Source organism: Salmo salar, chromosome ssa05 (genome assembly GCF_905237065.1).
Source record: "Salmo salar chromosome ssa05, Ssal_v3.1, whole genome shotgun sequence".
NCBI lineage: Eukaryota > Metazoa > Chordata > Actinopteri > Salmoniformes > Salmonidae > Salmo > Salmo salar.
In genome coordinates, this window is record NC_059446.1 from 25692134 (window position 1) to 25711082 (window position 18949).

The 18949-nt window shown below is 45.4% G+C and overlaps 1 protein-coding gene across 1 annotated transcript in view; it reads left to right on the plus strand.

The window, feature by feature from the left end:
- The window catches only part of LOC106604551 (short transient receptor potential channel 3), a 52052-nt gene that overhangs the window by 8961 nt on the left and 24142 nt on the right, over positions 1 to 18949 (plus strand). The window contains exons 2-3 of the mRNA XM_045718010.1: positions 2760 to 3534; positions 6843 to 7028. Coding sequence (XP_045573966.1) covers positions 2760 to 3534; positions 6843 to 7028 — 961 coding nt within the window. The remainder of the gene's footprint in view (positions 1 to 2759; positions 3535 to 6842; positions 7029 to 18949) is intronic.

Consider the following 18949-nt stretch of genomic DNA (forward strand, 5'->3'; position numbering starts at 1 on the left):
TACTCATCAAACAAATATGAACAAATGAGCCTGTGTGGTTTGATATGGGAAGCGAGGCATTACATTGATTGCTTTTTCATGGCTATTGACAAAGGTCACCAATGCAGGGTTAATTGAATTCCCATCACTTGTTTCTCTCTATTGATTTACGCTGTGTTTTCCCATGTATTGTACAGTATGCTGGCACTTCATTTGTTTTTTGTCTAACTTAATTTGATGCCGGTTTGATTATAACGGATAGTCACCCAAATTACAAATTAACTTCCTTTCATGGATAATTATCAAGCCGGACAAGCTATAGATCCTGCATGTCAGCAAACCAATGGGTGTTGAGGGACTAAACGTAGCATACTGCAAAGTAGCATGCCACCCCCCCACCCCACCCCCCCTTTACCCTCAGAAAAGTCTCAAGTCGTTGGGGCATGGACTCTCCTAGGTTCCGAAAGCGTTCCACAGGGATACTGGCCCATATTGACTCCAATGCTTCCCACAGTTGTATCAATTTGGCTGGATATCCTTTGGGTGGTGGACCATTCTTGATACACACGGGAAACTGTTGAGCGTGAAAAACCCAGCAGCTGTGCAGTTCTTGACACAAACCGGTGCACCTGTCACCTAGTACCATACCCCATTCAAAGGCACAAAAATATTTTGTTTTGCCCATTCACCCTCTGAATGGCACACACACAATCCATGTCTCAATTGTCTCAAGGCTTAAAAATCCTTATTTAACCTGTCTCCTCCCCTTCATCTACACTGATTGAAGTGTATTTAACAAGTGTCATCGATAAGGAATCATAGCTTTCACCTGGATTCACCTGGTCAGTGTATTGTATTTATTCCCTTCTACTTCCTTCCTTAGAACATTCATAACAGACCACTGAATAATGCAGGTATATGTCATCTCATTGCACGTTAATCAACTTTAAGATTACAGACTTTACCTTAAGGTGGCACACTAACTTTAAGATGACATACTTTACCTTAATTAAGGAGAAACACTAACTTTAAGGTGACATACTTTAACTTAATTAAGGTGACACACTAACTTTAAGGTGACATACTTTACCTTAATTAAGGTGACACACTAACTTTAAGGTGACATACTTTACCTTCAGGTGACACACTTCTTCAAGTAAAATAAAAGTGTAACAGGTCTCTTGTTGAGACCCCGCTCAAATAAGATGCCCTGCTTGAGGAGGATTCTGATGAAGATGAAATAGTTTATACAATGTTTGACATTTCCTTTCTGTGTTTAGAGGAGAAATGGTGGAAATGAGTTTCAGTACTATTCCTTCAGAAGAGGTATGGGGAAGGGGAGATAGGGAGCCTACCTTGTGTGCCAAACTGACTAGCATTACCCATCTGTCAACCAAGGACAGTGGAATGACAGTGCTCTTATCTATAGAGAAGTAGTAATAGCAGCTGTAATTTACTTGAAATTGGGTTTGATGTTTTTAATCAAAACTGGACTTGAGTTGAATTGGTCGGCTATGAAGGGAGAGGGAATGGAACTGAATTGAATTAGTGGAATTGTCTATTAATTGTCTACTAATTTCATTTGATAAATGTGTATTTTCATATCAAGCATTATTTGGTCAATTGAGGTGGGCTGGTTAAATAATAAATGTCAAGTTCATTCCAATTTTATGGACCAACTGTCACGACTTCCACCGAAGTCGGTCCCTCTTCTTGTTTGGGCGGCGTTCAGCAGTCGACGTCACCGGCCTTCTAGCCATCGCCGCTCCACCTTTCATTTCCATTTGTTTTGTCTTTGTCTTACACACCTGGTTTCAATTCCCCAATTACTTGTTCATTATTTAATAACCCTCTGTTCCCCCATGTTTGTTTGTGAGTAATTGTTTATTGTATTGTGGTCCGTATTGTGTGGCCTTGTATTTATACTACGTGTATTGTGAATTTATTGAGTAAATTGCTTTCATTACTCATATCTGCTGTCCTGCGCCTGACTCATCTCACCAGCTACACACAGACGCATTACACCAACTACTATTACTCAATTACCAATTCTTGTCAAATACTTCCCAAATACCCTGGGTATTATTAATCCACTATCAAAAACAAGTATTCCAACATGTGCTTTATGGCTATGGCTCTCATCTCTGGCAGGAGCAGTTGCTCGGTTTGAAACCTGGCACAGAAACCCATGATATGTTAGTGCAACCTGTAGTTGTATCACCCAGGCATCTGTTGTGTTTCATTAAAATGCTATTAACGCCAGAAGGATTTCTTCCACAGTCTGTGGGGCACTCTGTCACTGCACTTTTCACTGAGACTGCTGGGGTGGCTTGGTGCTGGGCTCTAATGAATACACTGCTGCCACTCTCCACTCTGTTGTGAACGTAGGGATGGCATGGGGTGGTGGGATGACGTGGCTATGGGTCAAGGAACAACAAACTGTGCAGACACCAAACATGATGCCCTAGATAAGCCCTTATGCCAGAACGCAACATTATTCAAAATGCAAGCATGCCTTGCAATCTCTGCGCTTATAGCACTGGTCTCTTTGATTGGTGAAGGGTGGTTTTGTAGACTTTGTAAAACAGGCCTACAACTGAAGTTGAGTTAATTTATAGTTGACTGGTTTTGACTGGTAGAGTAGGTCATCTTTATTGTCCTGGATGGGTAATGTTCTTTATAGCTGTTAGTCAATACAACTTGGTGGTAAGTATGTTTGCAAAAGTCAGAGCTCTTCACAGAGGAAGTAACCATGATGTCGTTTTCTCCATCTCTGCAAGGAAAGCGGCGGCGGAACTCGAGCTCCCCGCCCACCGGCGGATGACCGCAGCGCGGGAGAAGGGTCGTCGACCGCAGATGCGCGGGCCGGCCTTCATGTTCAACAACCGCACCACCAGCATGACCGCCGAGGAAGAGCGCTTTTTGGACGCAGCAGAGTACGGCAACATCCCTGTGGTCCGCAAGATGCTGGAGGACTCCACCACGCTCAATGTCAACTGCGTGGACTACATGGGCCAGAACGCATTGCAGCTGGCGGTGGGCAACGAGCACCTGGAGGTGACGGAACTGCTCCTGAGGAGGGATAACCTGGCGCGCATCGGTGATGCCCTGCTCCTGGCTATCTCGAAAGGCTACGTCAGGATAGTGGAAACCATCTTGGCCCATCCATCCTTCCAGGCCAGCGAGCGACTGACACGGAGTCCGTGTGAGCTGCAGGACGACGACTTCTACTCGTACGATGAGGATGGCACGCGCTTCTCGCCCGACATCACCCCCATCATTCTATCTGCGCACTGCCAGAAGTACGAGGTGGTGCACATGCTGCTGCTGAAGGGCGCGCGCATCGAGCGGCCGCACGACTACTTCTGCAAGTGTGTAGAATGTGCCGAGAAACAGGGCAAAGACGCTTTCAGCCACTCACGCTCACGCATCAATGCCTACCGGGGCCTGGCCAGCCCGGCTTACCTGTCACTGTCTAGCGAGGATCCAGTGCTCACCGCGTTGGAGCTCAGTAACGAACTGACCAAGTTGGCCAACATCGAGAAGGAGTTCAAGGTAGGACAATACTGCACTCAGGGCTGCAAACTTTCTGAAACTTTCCCAAATGCGCAGGTTTTTCAGAAATCTATTTCTGAATTCTTAGGTTTTACAGAAATCCTATGAATTTGGGGAAATTTCACAGAATTTGCTAACCTTCTCCTACTCAGAAGCTAACTGCTTGCTGACTGTTGTTTTTTTCTGCATTTAGTTTTAAGGCGTAACCATGTTTGTTTTTCTTTATTTAGCTTGAGGGCTTAACCATGTTTGTTTTTCTTTATTTAGCTTGAAGCCGTAACCCTGTTTGTTTTTCTGCATTTAGTTTGAAGGTGTAATGTTTGATCGTTTTGAATGCTTTGGAATTCTGACATGGAATAGTACTAACTAAATTGAGGATTCTTATCAGGTAAAGTCGTGTACAATAGCAATCTGTTGATTCTGCTTAATTAACAACTCCATTAATTTCAGCCTCATGTTTTTATTTAAAACCGATGTTGTGTAATGTAATGAATCTTCAACCTTTATGTGTGTTATGCTGCTGTCGCCACCAGGATAAAAAGAGCCATAAAAAAGAGACCACGCAGCACAATTGCTTCTCTCTGGTAAATATGTTTAACTACATAAATTCATTGAGATTGATTAAAAAAGTGCCTAGCCGCACACCTGCTAATGACTTGCTGTTACTTAAAGGGTCATCTGTCTTTTAGCATATCTGGCTGACTGTCAGATTGTGCATTATTATATTTTTTTATTTAACCAGGCAAGTCAGTTAAGAACAAATTGTTATTTACATAGGTGGCCTACCTCGGTCAAACCCGGACGACGCTGGGCCAATTGTGCACCGCCCTATGAGACTCCCAATCACAGCCGGCTGTCATACAGCCTGGATTCAAACCAGGGACTATAGTGACAGCTCTTGCGCTGAGATGCAGTGCCTTAGACCGCTGCGCCACTTGGGACAACAGTTGCAGTTTAGCCACAGCCTGCAGATAAACATTGTGACAGATGTGAATTCCAGAGCTGTTAATGGGAGAGAGGGAAACCAGTGGGGTTTCAAAAAACAAACCTGCCCTCTCCTTTAATAGATTTTTGAATTTTTTTGTCTCATTTGAATTGATAGTAAAAATGAGTTCACTGAACTATATTGCCACAAAAGCTTGTTATTAAGTTACCCACATTTACTAGAGTGTTTCATGCTGTTAAACCTATGACACATTAACAACCATTTCGAGCTTGGTATGATGCAACAAGCTACACTGAATGTGTTTGTAAATTAACATTTTAGAAGAGGACGCTTGTTTGACCCTGTCTCATAAATCAAAACTTTCTCCTGCTGGGATTTTCAGGTTTGTCTGATACAAAACACTTAACACAGAAGAAACTGAAAAGCTATTTCCGTAGAGAACACATCACATAGCTCTCAATATGGGCCCTCATACAGGGCTTATTATGTTTTGTCCTTATACCTGTTTTCTTCAATCTGTTCTCTGAGTTGTCCTTTTGACTCCCTCTGTGAGAGATGCAGTGAGATGATAGAAGTATATCGGAACATGTTCTAGTGAATGAAAGGCAGTAAATTGCTCACACGGTGCAATGCTTCACTTGAGAGTTGGATCACAATGTTCAGTTATGAGTGACTGAAAATGTAGGGTTTGGGCTTGTCAAACACAGTATTTAAAAGCATCTTTGAACAGATGGTTTATGACAATCCATCACAATTAGAAAGAATAAAGCACTAGACATGAACAGAGTGACAGATGCATGCTGAGCAAAGTCTAGGTGTTCCTTGGAAATTGAATCCAGACTAAATACTCTCAGTATAAGGATAAACAACACATTTAAAAGCAAAAGATAAGCCTTTTCGCTTAATGCGTCTTTAATTGTGTTCTTAGAGCAAGGTTTAAACAACAATGTGAGTAAACGTGGTGACTCTGAAGTTATTCAATATGTAAGTATGACCATAGGTAAAAGGGACAGGCTACAGCTTGGCAGTGTGCTATAAGGACAAAGTCAGCTGTACCAAAAGAATTTCAGACTACTGTTTCATCATGTGACTGCATGCATTTCAAATGCATTGTCAGTATGTATAACTGTTTATGTATCATTTGTGTAAACATATCATTTGGGTCCCCTAATTTGCAAAACTGCTTCATCTTGATATTTGAATTATACCAATGAAACATGCATGGCCTCCTCATCCCTTGTAGACAAAGTATATATTACATTCATGTTGGATTGCTTTCCAACAAGTAGAGTGATCTGAGCTAGGGATGGTTGACCATAAGTTCAATTAACAGCTTAAATAATACTGAGGCCAGTATCGTAAATATCAAATGTATACTTTCTATAAATAGGGAGAAAATGACATTAAATACTTTTATAATACTGTGCTGAATACAGTCAATCTTGTGACCTGGCAAGCACGGTCATTTTATCAAAACACTGAGATGTCTTTTCGCAAAGGACTAGACTAGTATTATGTAGGCCTATTTAAGGAATCCTGAAATTACCAATGTAATTGCTTCCATGAGAATAAAATTACGGATGCACTCAGATAACAATTCCATTACCTTACCTCCTCCTATAGTGACAGTAATCCTGTGAAAATAGGGCTTGGGTTGAAATGCATTTCACATTGTAGCATTAACACCACATTTCTATGAACGTTTTATTTTTTGGAGATTCATTTCCGAGCTATTGTAATCCTTATTATTCATTTTATTATCCTGCACAGTATTAAGATGTAAATTTATTTCAGATTTCCCTACTTAATAATACAATTGTATGTCATGTGGATATACAACCCTTTCTTGAGTTCAGCTAATGTCGAGATCATTACACACAGATATCCCCATTGGGTCACCACTAATGTCGAGATCGTTACACACAGATATCCCCATTGGGTCACCACTAATGTCGAGATCGTTACACACAGATATCCCCATTGGGTCACCACTAATGTCGAGATCGTTACACACAGATATCCCCATAGGGTCACCACTAATGTCGAGATCATTACACACAGATATCCCCATTGGGTCACCACTAATGTCGAGATCATTACACACAGATATCCCCATTGGGTCACTACTATTGGAGCCATTACTTATTCAGAAATGCTAAAAGTGTTTTCAGAGAAACATAAGTATTTTTTTCTCACTATTACTGTATATCTTCTATAACATAATGTTTGCTGAAAAAATATCACTAAGTTTATATTCTGTTCGTGTCACGTTACCTTTGTAATTGAGATTTACGCCAACGAGTTTGCCTTTCCCTGTCTCCAGTAGCTGACTTGACTCTAACCTGTTTTTCTCTCTGTCCAGAATGACTATCGCAAGCTGTCTATGCAGTGTAAGGACTTTGTAGTGGGAGTGCTGGACCTCTGTCGGGACACGGAGGAAGTGGAAGCCATTTTGAATGGAGATATTACTGCTGAGAAGGAGTCGGGGCAGGGCCTTCGCTCTCTCCTGAGCAGGGTCAAACTGGCCATCAAGTACGAGGTGAAAAAGGTAAGTAGCTAACAGTTTCCTTTATCTATCCTGAGGCCTAGACCTGTAGTTGACTTCTCAATACTTCAACAGGCATTAACTGTTCCCATGTAAACTCTCTCTGACTGGTGATCTCTTATTGGTTGAATGCTGAACATGTCCAGGGTGTCCTGTAGAAGTGAAGCAAACAAAAACCAGACCTGCATCCATACCTCTTCTACCCCTCTTCACTGGCCCTGCCTACAATATTCACCTGTGATCACCCCTTCCAACTCAACAGGGCTTCTTTTGTGACACTATCTACAGTATCCATCCATTTAGCATCAACATTTTGGCACTACACTTTTTGCAACAGTCAGACATTTTCGTTGCTTCAATGCTGCTTGCTTTAGTTTTTTTTTGCCAGAACGACTTTATGTTGTAGTGGAAACCATTGTGCTGCCAATCACATGTGTGTTATGTGCCAGTCAGTCAGCCAGCCAGTCACATGTATGTTATATGCCAGTCAGCCAGTCACATGTATGGTATGTGCCAGTAAGCCAGCCAGCCAGCCAGCCAATCACATGTATATTATGTGCCAACCAACCAGCCAGCCAGCCAAGCCAGTCACATGTATGTTACGTGCCAGTCAGCCAGCCAGCCAATCACGTGTAGATTATGTGCCAGCCAACTGAGCCAGTCACATGTATGTTATGTGCCAGCCAGCCAGTCAGTCAGTCAGCTTTTTAGTGCAGCAAAATTACCCTGAAATGGAGGCAGCCATGTATGCTGCCAGCCAGCCAGCAAACTTCTTAGTACAGTATTATTAATCCTAGGACTGGGTGAGCTTTGCCTACTCTGTGGGATTTCCTGCGCTCAAGGTCGTCCGGTGATGTGATGTTAATCAAGCTAACAGTTAAATGGCATGGATAAAAGTGCTGCACTCCCTGCATAAAGGGGCCCTCATACACTGCAATTTTAAAAGATTAGATTTTGACAATAACTAATACCTCACTAAGGCCTTCTTCTTGCCATAATGTGTGAGGTTCATTGACATATAAATGCATGATGGAATTGAAACCGACATTAACGTGATTGATTAATTGGCATCCTCCTCCACCATGGTAAAGGGTGTTGTCTCCTCCTCGACCATGGTAAAGGACGTTGTCTCCTCCTCGACCATGGTAAAGGACGTTGTCTCCTCCTCCACCATGGTAAAGGACGTTGTCTCCTCCACCATGGTAAAGGACATGGTCTCCTCCTCCACCATGGTAAAGGACATGGTCTCCTCCTCCACCATGGTAAAGGATGTTGTCTCCTCCTCCACCATGGTAAAGGATGTTGTCTCCTCCTCCACCATGGTAAAGGACGTTGTCTCCTCCACCATGGTAAAGGATGTTGTCTCCTCCTCCACCATGGTAAAGGACGATGTCTCCTCCTCCACCATGGCAAAGGACGTTGTCTCCTCCTCCACCATGGTAAAGGACGTTGTCTCCTCCTCCACCATGGTAAAGAACGTTGTCTCCTCCTCCACCATGGTAAAGGACGTTGTCTCCTCCTCCACCATGGTAAAGGACGTTGTCTCCTCCTCCACCATGGTAAAGGACGTTGTCTCCTCCTCCACCATGGTAAAGGGTGTTCTCTCCTCCTCCACCATGGTAAAGGACGGTCTCCTCCTCCACCTTGGTAAAGGGTGTTGTCTCCTCCTCCACCATGGTAAAGGGTGTTGTCTCCTCCTCCACCATGGTAAAGGACATTGTCTCCTCCACCATGGTAAAGGATGTTGTCTCCTCCTCCACCATGGTAAAGGACGTTGTTTCCTCCACCATGGTAAAGGGTGTTGTCTCCTCCTCCACCATGGTAAAGGATGTTGTCTCCTCCTCCACCATGGTAAAGGACGTTGTCTCCTCCTCCACCATGGTAAAGGATGTTGTCTCCTCCTCCACCATGGTAAAGGATGTTGTCTCCTCCTCCACCATGGTAAAGGATGTTGTCTCCTCCTCCACCATGGTAAAGGATGTTGTCTCCTCCTCCACCATGGTAAAGGATGTTGTCTCCTCCTCCACCATGGTAAAGGATGTTGTCTCCTCCTCCACCATGGGAAAGGATGTTGTCTCCTCCTCCACCATGGTAAAGATGTTGTCTCCTCCTCCACCATGGTAAAGACGTTGTCTCCTCCTCCACCATGGTAAGGACGTTGTCTCCTCCTCCACCATGGTAAGGACGTTGTCTCTTCCTCCACCATGGTAAAGGACGTTGTCTCCTCCACCATGGTAAAGGATGTTGTCTCCTCCTCCACCATGGTAAAGGATGTTGTCTCCTCCTCCACCATGGTAAAGGGTGTTGTCTCCTCCTCCACCATGGTAAAGGATGTTGTCTCCTCCTCCACCATGGTAAAGGATGTTGTCTCCTCCTCCACCATGGTAAAGGATGTTGTCTCCTCCTCCACCATGGTAAAGGATGTTGTCTCCTCCTCCACCATGGTAAAGGATGTTGTCTCCTCCTCCACCATGGTAAAGGATGTTGTCTCCTCCTCCACCATGGTAAAGGATGTTGTCTCCTCCTCCACCATGGTAAAGGATGTTGTCTCCTCCTCCACCATGGTAAAGATGTTGTCTCCTCCTCCACCATGGTAAAGATGTTGTCTCCTCCTCCACCATGGTAAAGATGTTGTCTCCTCCTCCACCATGGTAAGGACGTTGTCTCTTCCTCCACCATGGTAAGGACGTTGTCTCCTCCTCCACCATGGTAAGGACGTTGTCTCCTCCTCCACCATGGTAAGGACGTTGTCTCCTCCTCCACCATGGTAAGGACGTTGTCTCCTCCTCCACCATGGTAAAGGACGTTGTCTCCTCCTCCACCATGGTAAAGGACGTTGTCTCCTCCTCCACCATGGTAAAGGACGTTGTCTCCTCCTCCACCATGGTAAAGGACGTTGTCTCCTCCTCCACCATGGTAAAGGACGTTGTCTCCTCCTCCACCATGGTAAAGGACGTTGTCTTCTCCTCCACCATGGTAAAGGAGATGTTGTCTTCTCCTCCACCATGGTAAAGGAGATGTTGTCTTCTCCTCCACCATGGTAAAGGAGATGTTGTCTTCTCCTCCACCATGGTAAAGGAGACGTTGTCTTCTCCTCCACCATGGTAAAGGAGACGTTGTCTTCTCCACCATGGTAAAGGAGACGTTGTCTTCTCCACCATGGTAAAGGACGTTGTCTTCTCCACCATGGTAAAGGACGTTGTCTTCTCCACCATGGTAAAGGACGTTGTCTCCTCCACCATGGTAAAGGACGTTGTCTCCTCCACCATGGTAAAGGACGTTGTCTCCTCCACCATGGTAAAGGACATTGTCTTCTCCACCATGGTAAAGATGTTGTCTCCTCCTCCATGGTAAAGGATGTTGTCTCCTCCTCCACCATGGTAAAGGACGTTGTCTCCTCGACCATGATAAAGGACGTTGTCTCCTCCACCATGGTAAAGATGTTGTCTCCTCCACCATGGTAAAGGGCGTTGTCTCCTCCTCCACCATGGCAAAGGACGTTGTCTCCTCCTCCACCATGGTAAAGGATGTTGTCTCCTCCTCCACCATGGTAAAGGATGTTGTCTCCTCCTCCACCATGGTAAAGGATGTTGTCTCCTCCTCCACCATGGTAAAGGATGTTGTCTCCTCCTCCACCATGGTAAAGGATGTTGTCTCCTCCTCCACCATGGTAAAGGATGTTGTCTCCTCCTCCACCATGGTAAAGATGTTGTCTCCTCCTCCACCATGGTAAAGATGTTGTCTCCTCCTCCACCATGGTAAGGACGTTGTCTCTTCCTCCACCATGGTAAGGACGTTGTCTCCTCCTCCACCATGGTAAGGACGTTGTCTCCTCCTCCACCATGGTAAGGACGTTGTCTCCTCCTCCACCATGGTAAGGACGTTGTCTCCTCCTCCACCATGGTAAAGGACGTTGTCTCCTCCTCCACCATGGTAAAGGACGTTGTCTCCTCCTCCACCATGGTAAAGGACGGTCTCCTCCTCCACCTTGGTAAAGGGTGTTGTCTCCTCCTCCACCATGGTAAAGGGTGATGTTTCCTCCTCCGCCATGGTAAAGGGTGTTGTTTCCTCTTCCGCCATGGTAAAGGACGTTGTCTCCTCCTCCACCTTGTTAAAGGGCGTTGTCTCCTCCTCCACCTTGGTAAAGGGCGTTGTCTCCTCCTCCACCTTGGTAAAGGGCGTTGTCTCCTCCTCCACCTTGGTAAAGGGCGTTGTCTCCTCCTCCACCATGGTAAAGGGCGTTGTCTCCTCCTCCACCATGGTAAAGGACGTTGTCTCTTCCTCCCATGGTAAAGGGCGTTGTCTCCTCCTCCACCATGGTAAAGGATGTTGTGTCCTCCTCCACCATGGTAAAGGACGTTGTCTCCTCCTCCACCATGGTAAAGGATGTTGTCTCCTTGCCACCAGGTGATGGTTCAGATGTCATGGTATGAAACTCAGAGGAGGCCTCAATCTGATTTGGCCCTGTACTGTTGTTTTAAGAAGAAGAAAAGGATAATAACACATTAATACGGTTGAGGGATTTTTTATATTATTGTTTTGTATCCTTTATTAAACCGGGGAAGTCCCATTGAGATTGACATTTACTATTCAAGTAAGCCTAGTGCCATATGGTTCAAGTGTCTCACAGTAAGAGTGCTGATCTAGGATCAGGCCCCCCTGTCCATGTGTCACGTCTACTCCTGCTCCTCCCCTCCGGCATAGACGTTGCCGGAGTACTAACCACCGGTCCTGGGATTCATCATTACGCACACCTGGCATCCATCATTACCTGCAGATCATTATGATTCACACCTGTACTCCATTACCTTCATCATTACCTCCCCTTTATCTGTCCCTCCCTTACGTTCATTCCTCAGTCGGTATCGTACCTGTGCTTATGCTATATTGCCACTGTTACGCTGTCTCGTTTCATGTTTGTTGATTTATTAAACGTTGCACCTGCTTCTCGACTCACAGCATCATCGTATCATGTAATCTTATTCAAAACTGACCGTGAATCAGCACTCCTACTCTGAAAGGCTTGGTACATAAGGGCCCTGGCCAAGAAAGCACCATTTATTAAAGACTTGCTCCAGAACTTTGGCAACTACTAAGTATTTTTAAACCTCACACTTTGAGCTGGATGTGTCAGTGTGTAGTTCATACATGCATAATATATGAGCAGAATTAATGTCTTCCCTAAATTAGCCACAAAATCCCTAGTTTAAAAGTGACTCTTTTTCTGGAAGCTGTGCTAAGCCATTTTCCCTACATTTTCCCCCACGTGGGCCAGCCCCGTAGCAATTCGAGTTCTAGCCAATGAGCTTCAGCTCCTTGCCATTTGAGTGACAGCTAGCAAGATGCACACACAGCTGAGCGAGTGAGCACAATCACGTGGTGCACATATCTGCACATACTCTACATGACCAAAAGAATGTAGACACCTGCTCGTTGAACATCTAATTCCAAAATCATGGACATTACTATGGAGGTGGTCCCCCCCTTTGCTGCTAGAACAGCCTCCACTCTTCTGGGAAGGCTTTCCACTAGATGTTGGAACATTGCTGTGGGAACTTGCATCTATTCAGCCACCAGCATTAGCGAGGTCGAGCACTGATGTTGAGTGATTAGGCCTGGCTTGCAGTCGGCGTTCCAATTCATCCCATGGGGGTTGAGATGGGGTTGAGGTCAGGGCTCTCTGCAGGCCAGTCAAGTTCTTCCACACCGATCTCAACAAACCATTTCTGTATGGACCTCGCTTTGTGCAAGGGTCATTGTCATGCTGAAACAGGAAAGGGCCTTTCCCAACTGTTGCCACAAAGTTGGAAGCACAGAATCGTCTAAAATGTCATTCTATGCTGGAGCGTTAATATTTGTCTTTACTGGGACTAATGGGCCTATCCCGAACCATGAAAAACAGCCCCAGACCATTAACTTTACAGTTAACTTTAACATTAACTTTACAGGCACTATGCATTGGGGCAGGTAGGGTTCTCCCGGGATCCGCCAAACCCAGATTTGTCCGTTGGACTGCTTGTTGGTGAAGCATCACTCTAGAGAATGCGTTTCCACTGCTCTAGAGTCCAATGGTGGTGAGCTTTACACCACTCCAGCCGATCCTTGGCATTGCGCATGTTGGTCCTAGACTTGTGTGCAGCTGCTCGGCAATGGAAACCCATTTCATGAAGCTCCCGACGCACACTTTTTGTGTTGACGTTGCTTCCAGAGGCAGTTTGGAACTTGGTAGTTAGTGTTTCAACTGAGGACAGAGGATTTTTATGGGGCACACACATCAGCACTCGATGGGTCCCATTCTGTGAGTTTGTGTGGCCTACAACTTCGCGACTGAGCCGTTGTTGCTCCTAGATGTTTCCACTTCACAATAACAGCATTTACAGCTCTAGCAGTGCATGAATTTGAATAACTGACTTGTTGGAATGGTCGCAACCTATGACGGTGCCACATTGAAAGTTATTGAGCTCTTCAGTTAGGCCATTCTACTGCCAATGTTTGTCTGTGGAGATTGGATGGCTGTGTGCTCGATTTTATACACATGACAGCAACGGGTGTGGCTGAAATGGCCGAATCCACTAATTTGAAGGGGTGTCTACATACTTTTGTGTATATAGTGTATGTGACATAATATGCTACTTTAAGAACTACTGGCTAAAAAGCATACAAAAGTACCAGAGAATCTCTTTAAGCAACCAGGTGGAATTCTTAACACCACATCAGAATGATAAGGAGGCATTTGAGGTAGTGCCAAATCCCATAAGCAGTGTAGTGCATTTACAGTATATCTCAGCCTCAGGCTGCCACTTGAGAAATACATTTGCAAGCAACATCCTCTCTCCCTATTGTCAATGGATCCAGCCTGAGGGAGCGCTTTACTATTTCGCAAGCCCCCAAATGACATTTTCCTAATCTGCAGCAGAGATGCAAACTGGAGCTGGCGCTCTTCACACTCTAAGGGGTAACACATGGAGGGGAATCCTGATTGTGTGTGCCACGTTTCCCCTCAGGAACATTGAGTCATCTGGATCCATCTCCCCAGGATGTGACCTAGCTGTGCCATGACCAGAGATAGAATACCATGATTGACCTCCCCAGGATGTGACCTAGCTGTGCCATGACCACAGATAGAATGCCATGATTGACCTCCCCAGGATGTGACCTAGCTGTGCCATGACCATAGGTAGAATACCATGATTGACCTCCCCAGGATGTGACCTAGCTGTGCCATGACCACAGATAGAATGCCATGATTGACCTCCCCGGGATGTGACCTAGCTGTGCCATGACCATAGGTAGAATACCATGATTGACCTCCCCAGGATGTGACCTAGCTGTGCCATGACCACAGATAGAATGCCATGATTGACCTCCCCAGGATGTGACCTAGCTGTGCCATGACCATAGGTAGAATACCATGATTGACCTCCCCAGGATGTGACCTAGCTGTGCCATGACCATAGGTAGAATACCATGATTGACCTCCCCGGGATGTGACCTAGCTGTGCCATGACCATAGGTAGAATACCATGATTGACCTCCCCGGGATGTGACCTAGCTGTGCCATGACCATAGGTAGAATGCCCTGATTGACTGAACACATAAAGATCTATTTTATCCAGCAAAATGTTGTTGCAGACAACAGATGATGTATTACTAATCTCTGTGACAGATGCCTTTGCACCGCCACTGTGATTTTGGGCTTAATCAAATGACATTTTATTTGTATTTGTCACATATTTGTCACACCGAATACAACAGTTCTACAACAATCTTTTGTGTCAGTGTAGTGTGTGTGAGTGAGTGTACAGTGAGGGGAAAAAAGTACGTTTGCCCACTGACAAAGAAATTATCAGTCTATCATTTTAATGGTAGGTTTATTTGAACAGCGAGAGATAGAATAACAACAAAAATCCAGAAAAACACATGTCAAAAATTGTATAAATCTATTTGCATTTTAATGAGGGAAATAAGTATTTGACCCCCTCTCAATCAAAAAGATTTCTGGCCCCCAGGTGTCTTTTATACAGGTAGCGAGCTGAGATTAGGAGCAAACTCTTAAAGGGAATGCTCCTAATCTCAGTTTGTTACCTGTATAAAAGACACCTGTCCACAGAAGCAATCAATCAATCAGATTCCAAACTCTCCACCATGGCCAAGACCAAAGAGCTCCCCAAGGATGTCAGGGACAAGATTGTAGACCTACACAAGGCTGGAATGGGCTACAAGACCATCGTCAAGCAGCTTGGTGAGAAGGTGACAACAGTTGGTGCGATTATTCGCAAGTGGAAAAACACAAAAGAACTGTCAATCTCCCTCGGCCTGGGACTCCATGCAAGATCTCACCTCGTAGAGTTGCAATGATCATGAGAACGGTGGGGAATCAGCCCAGAACTACACAGGAGGATATTGTCAATGATCTCAAGGCATCTGGGACCATAGTCACCAAGAAAACAATTGGTAACACACTACGCCGTGAAGGACTGAAATCCTGCAGCGCCCGCAAGGTCCCTCTGCTCAAGAAAGCACATATACATGCCCGTCTGAAGTTTGCCAATGAACATCTGAATGATTCAGAGGACAACTGGGTGAAAGTGTTGTGGTCAGATGAGACCAAAATTTAGCTTTTTTTGGCATCAACTCAACTCGCTGTGTTTGGAGGAGGAGGAATGCTGCCTATGACCCCATGAACACCATCCCCACCGTCAAACATGGAGGTGGAAACATTGTTTTGTGGGTGTTTTTCTGCTAAGGGGACAGGACAACTTCACCGCATCAAAGGGACGATGGACGGGGCCATGTACCGTCAAATCTTGGGTGAGAACCTCCTTCCCTCAGCCAAGGCATTGAAAATGGGTCGTGGATGGGTATTCCAGCATGACAATGACCCAAAACACACGGCCAAGGCAACAAATGAGTGGCTCAAGAAGAAGCACATTAAGGTCCTGGAGTGGCCTAGCCAGTCTCCAGACCTTAATCCCATTGAAAATCTGTGGAGGGAGCTGAAGGTTCGAGTTGCCAAACGTCAGCCTCGAAACCTTAATGACTTGGAGAAGATCTGCAAAGAGGAGTGGGACAAAATCCCTCCTGAGATGTGTGCAAACCTGGTGGCCAACTACAATAAACGTCTGACCTTTGTGATTGCCAACAAGGGTTTTGCCACCAAGTACTAAGTCATGTTTTGCAGAGGGGTCAAATACTTATTTCCCTCATTAAAATGCACATCAATTTATAACATTTTTGACATGTGTTTTTCTGGATGTTGTTGTTGTTATTCTGTCTCTCACTGTTCAAATAAACCTACCATTAAAATTATAGACTGATCATTTCTTTGTCAGTGGGCAAACGTACAAAATCAACAGGGGATGAAATACTTTTTTCCCTCACTGTATATACAGTCTTGTGAGTGTGCATAGTCAGTGTAACATAGTGTCAATGCAGATAGTCCGGGTAACCATTTATTTAACTATTTAGCTGTCTTATTGCTTGGAGGTAGAAGCTATCTCTGAGCCTGTTGGTCCGAGAGCCGATGCCGTACCGTTTGCTGGACAGTAGCAAAGTGAACAGTCTATTGCTTGGATGGTTGAAGTCTTTGCCAATTTATTGGGCCTTCCTCTGACGCCTGATATAGAGGTCCTGGATGACAGGGAGCTCGGTCCTAGTGATGTTCTGGGCCGTCCGCACCACCCTCTGTAGCGCTTTGCGGTTGAGGGCGGTGCAATTGCCATAGCAAGCAGTGATGCAGCCAGTCGAGATGCTCTCGATGGTGCTGCTGTAGAACTTTTTGAGGGTCCAAGGGGCCATGACAAATTTTTCAGCCTCTTGAGAGGGAAGGGACACTGCTTTCTTCACGACTGTGCGGGTGTGTGTGAACCATGTTAAGTCCTTAGTGATGTAGACGCAAATTAACTTGAAGCTCTCGACCCGCTCCACAACTTCCCCGTCAATGTGGATGGGGGCTTGCTCTCCTCTCTTTCTCCTATAGTCCACAATCAGCTCCTTACTGATGTTAAGGTGAAGCTGTTTTTTGACTAGTCAGTATATTTATTTACCAAATGACCATTTGCTCCATATGTTAAAAGCCCATAAGCGGAAATTCACTGTTTTGCAATTTATAGACGATGCACAGAGCTTACCCATGATGGTGCACAACAATTGAAGTCAATAAGTCATTGTTTTAGTCAAAGTATGATCAGTGGTGTATAGTATTTACAGTGCCTTCGGGAAGTATTAATAATGTTGACTTTTTCCACATTTTGTTACAGCCTTATTCTAAAATTGATTAAAAAAAATCAAAATCCTGAGCAGTCTACACACAAGACCCCATCATGACAAAGCAAAAACACATTTTTAGACATTTTTGCAGATTTATTGAAAATAAAAAACTTACATTTATATAAGTATTCAGACCTTTTGCTATGAGACATGAAATTGAGCTCAGGTGCACCCTGTTTCCATTGATCATCCTTGATGTTTCAACAACTTAATTGGAGTCCACCTGTGGTAAATTCAATTGATTGGACAAGATTTGGAAAAGCACAAACCTGTCTAAATAAGGTCCCACAATTGATAGTGCATGTCAGAGCAAAAACCAAGCCATGATGTTGAAGGAATTGTCCAAAGAGCTCCGAGACAGGATTGCATCGAGGCACAGATCTGGGGAAGGTTACCAAAACATTTCTGCAGCATTGAAGGTCCCCAAGAACACAGTGGCCTCCATCATTCTTAAATGGAAAAAGTTTGGAAACACCAAGACTCTGCCTAGAACTGTCCGCCCGGACAATCGGGGGAGAAGGGTCTTGGTCAGGGAGGTGGGGGTATCTGTACTTTACTTTACTATTTATATTTTTGACAACTCTTACTTTTACTCCACTACATTCCTAAAGAAAATAATGTTATTTTTACTCCATTCATTTTTCCAGAGCCAGACGCGATCACCATGATGGAACACTGGAGCCTCACTTCGGTGGTGGTCCGCATGCTCCTTCTGGCGGCGGACGGCATGCTTTAGCCTCACGTGGGCAGCGTTCCAAACTTCCTCTGCGCGCCAGAACCACTCGTCCACCACAGGGGCTTCGGTCTGGCTCAGGGTCCATGGGGCCAGGGCCGGCTGATATCCCAGGACGCACTAGAAGGGAGTCTGCCCAGTGGAGGAGTGACAAATTGAGTTCTGGGCGTACCCAGCCCAGGGAAGGAACCAGCCCCACACCCCTTGCCGGTCCTGGCAGTGACTCCTAAGGAACCTCCCCTTCCTCTGGTTGGTCCTCTCCACCTGCCTGTTGGACTGAGGCCGGTACTCGGATGTGAGGCTGGCCGTGGCCCCCATCTTCTCCAAGAAAGCTCTTCATAATCGCGACGTGAATTGGGGGCCACGGTCGGAGACTGGAAGGCCATAGTGCCTGAAGACCTGCTGGAAGAGTGCCTAAGCAACCTGGAGGGTGGTAGGGAGACCAGAGAGAGGGATAAAATGGTAGGATTTAGAGAATCTGTCCACAGCAACCATAATAGTGGTGAAACCATCAGACGGAGGGAGATCAGTCAAAAAATCTATGGACAGATGGGACCAAAGCCGCTGAGGCATGGGAAGGAGTTTCCCTGCTGGAGCGTGCCGAGGATATTTGGTTTGGGCACATACGAAGCATGAGTTGACAAAGAGGGCGACGTCCTGCGCGAAGGTGGACCATCAGTACTTTTCAGAGATGGATTTAATGGTGCAGGTGTTACCTGGGTGTCCAGCGGTGAGGGAGTTGTGCGCCCAGGTCAACAGTCAGTCTCTTACCCTGTGGGGGCGTAGATGTGCTCAAGAGGGCAGGTAGCAGGCGAGGGTTCCCTCTCCAGAGCCTGGCGGATGTCCACATATACGTCCCAAAACACGGGGCCAATGATATTGGGGGACGGAATGATAGGTTGGAGGGCACTTACAAGACTCT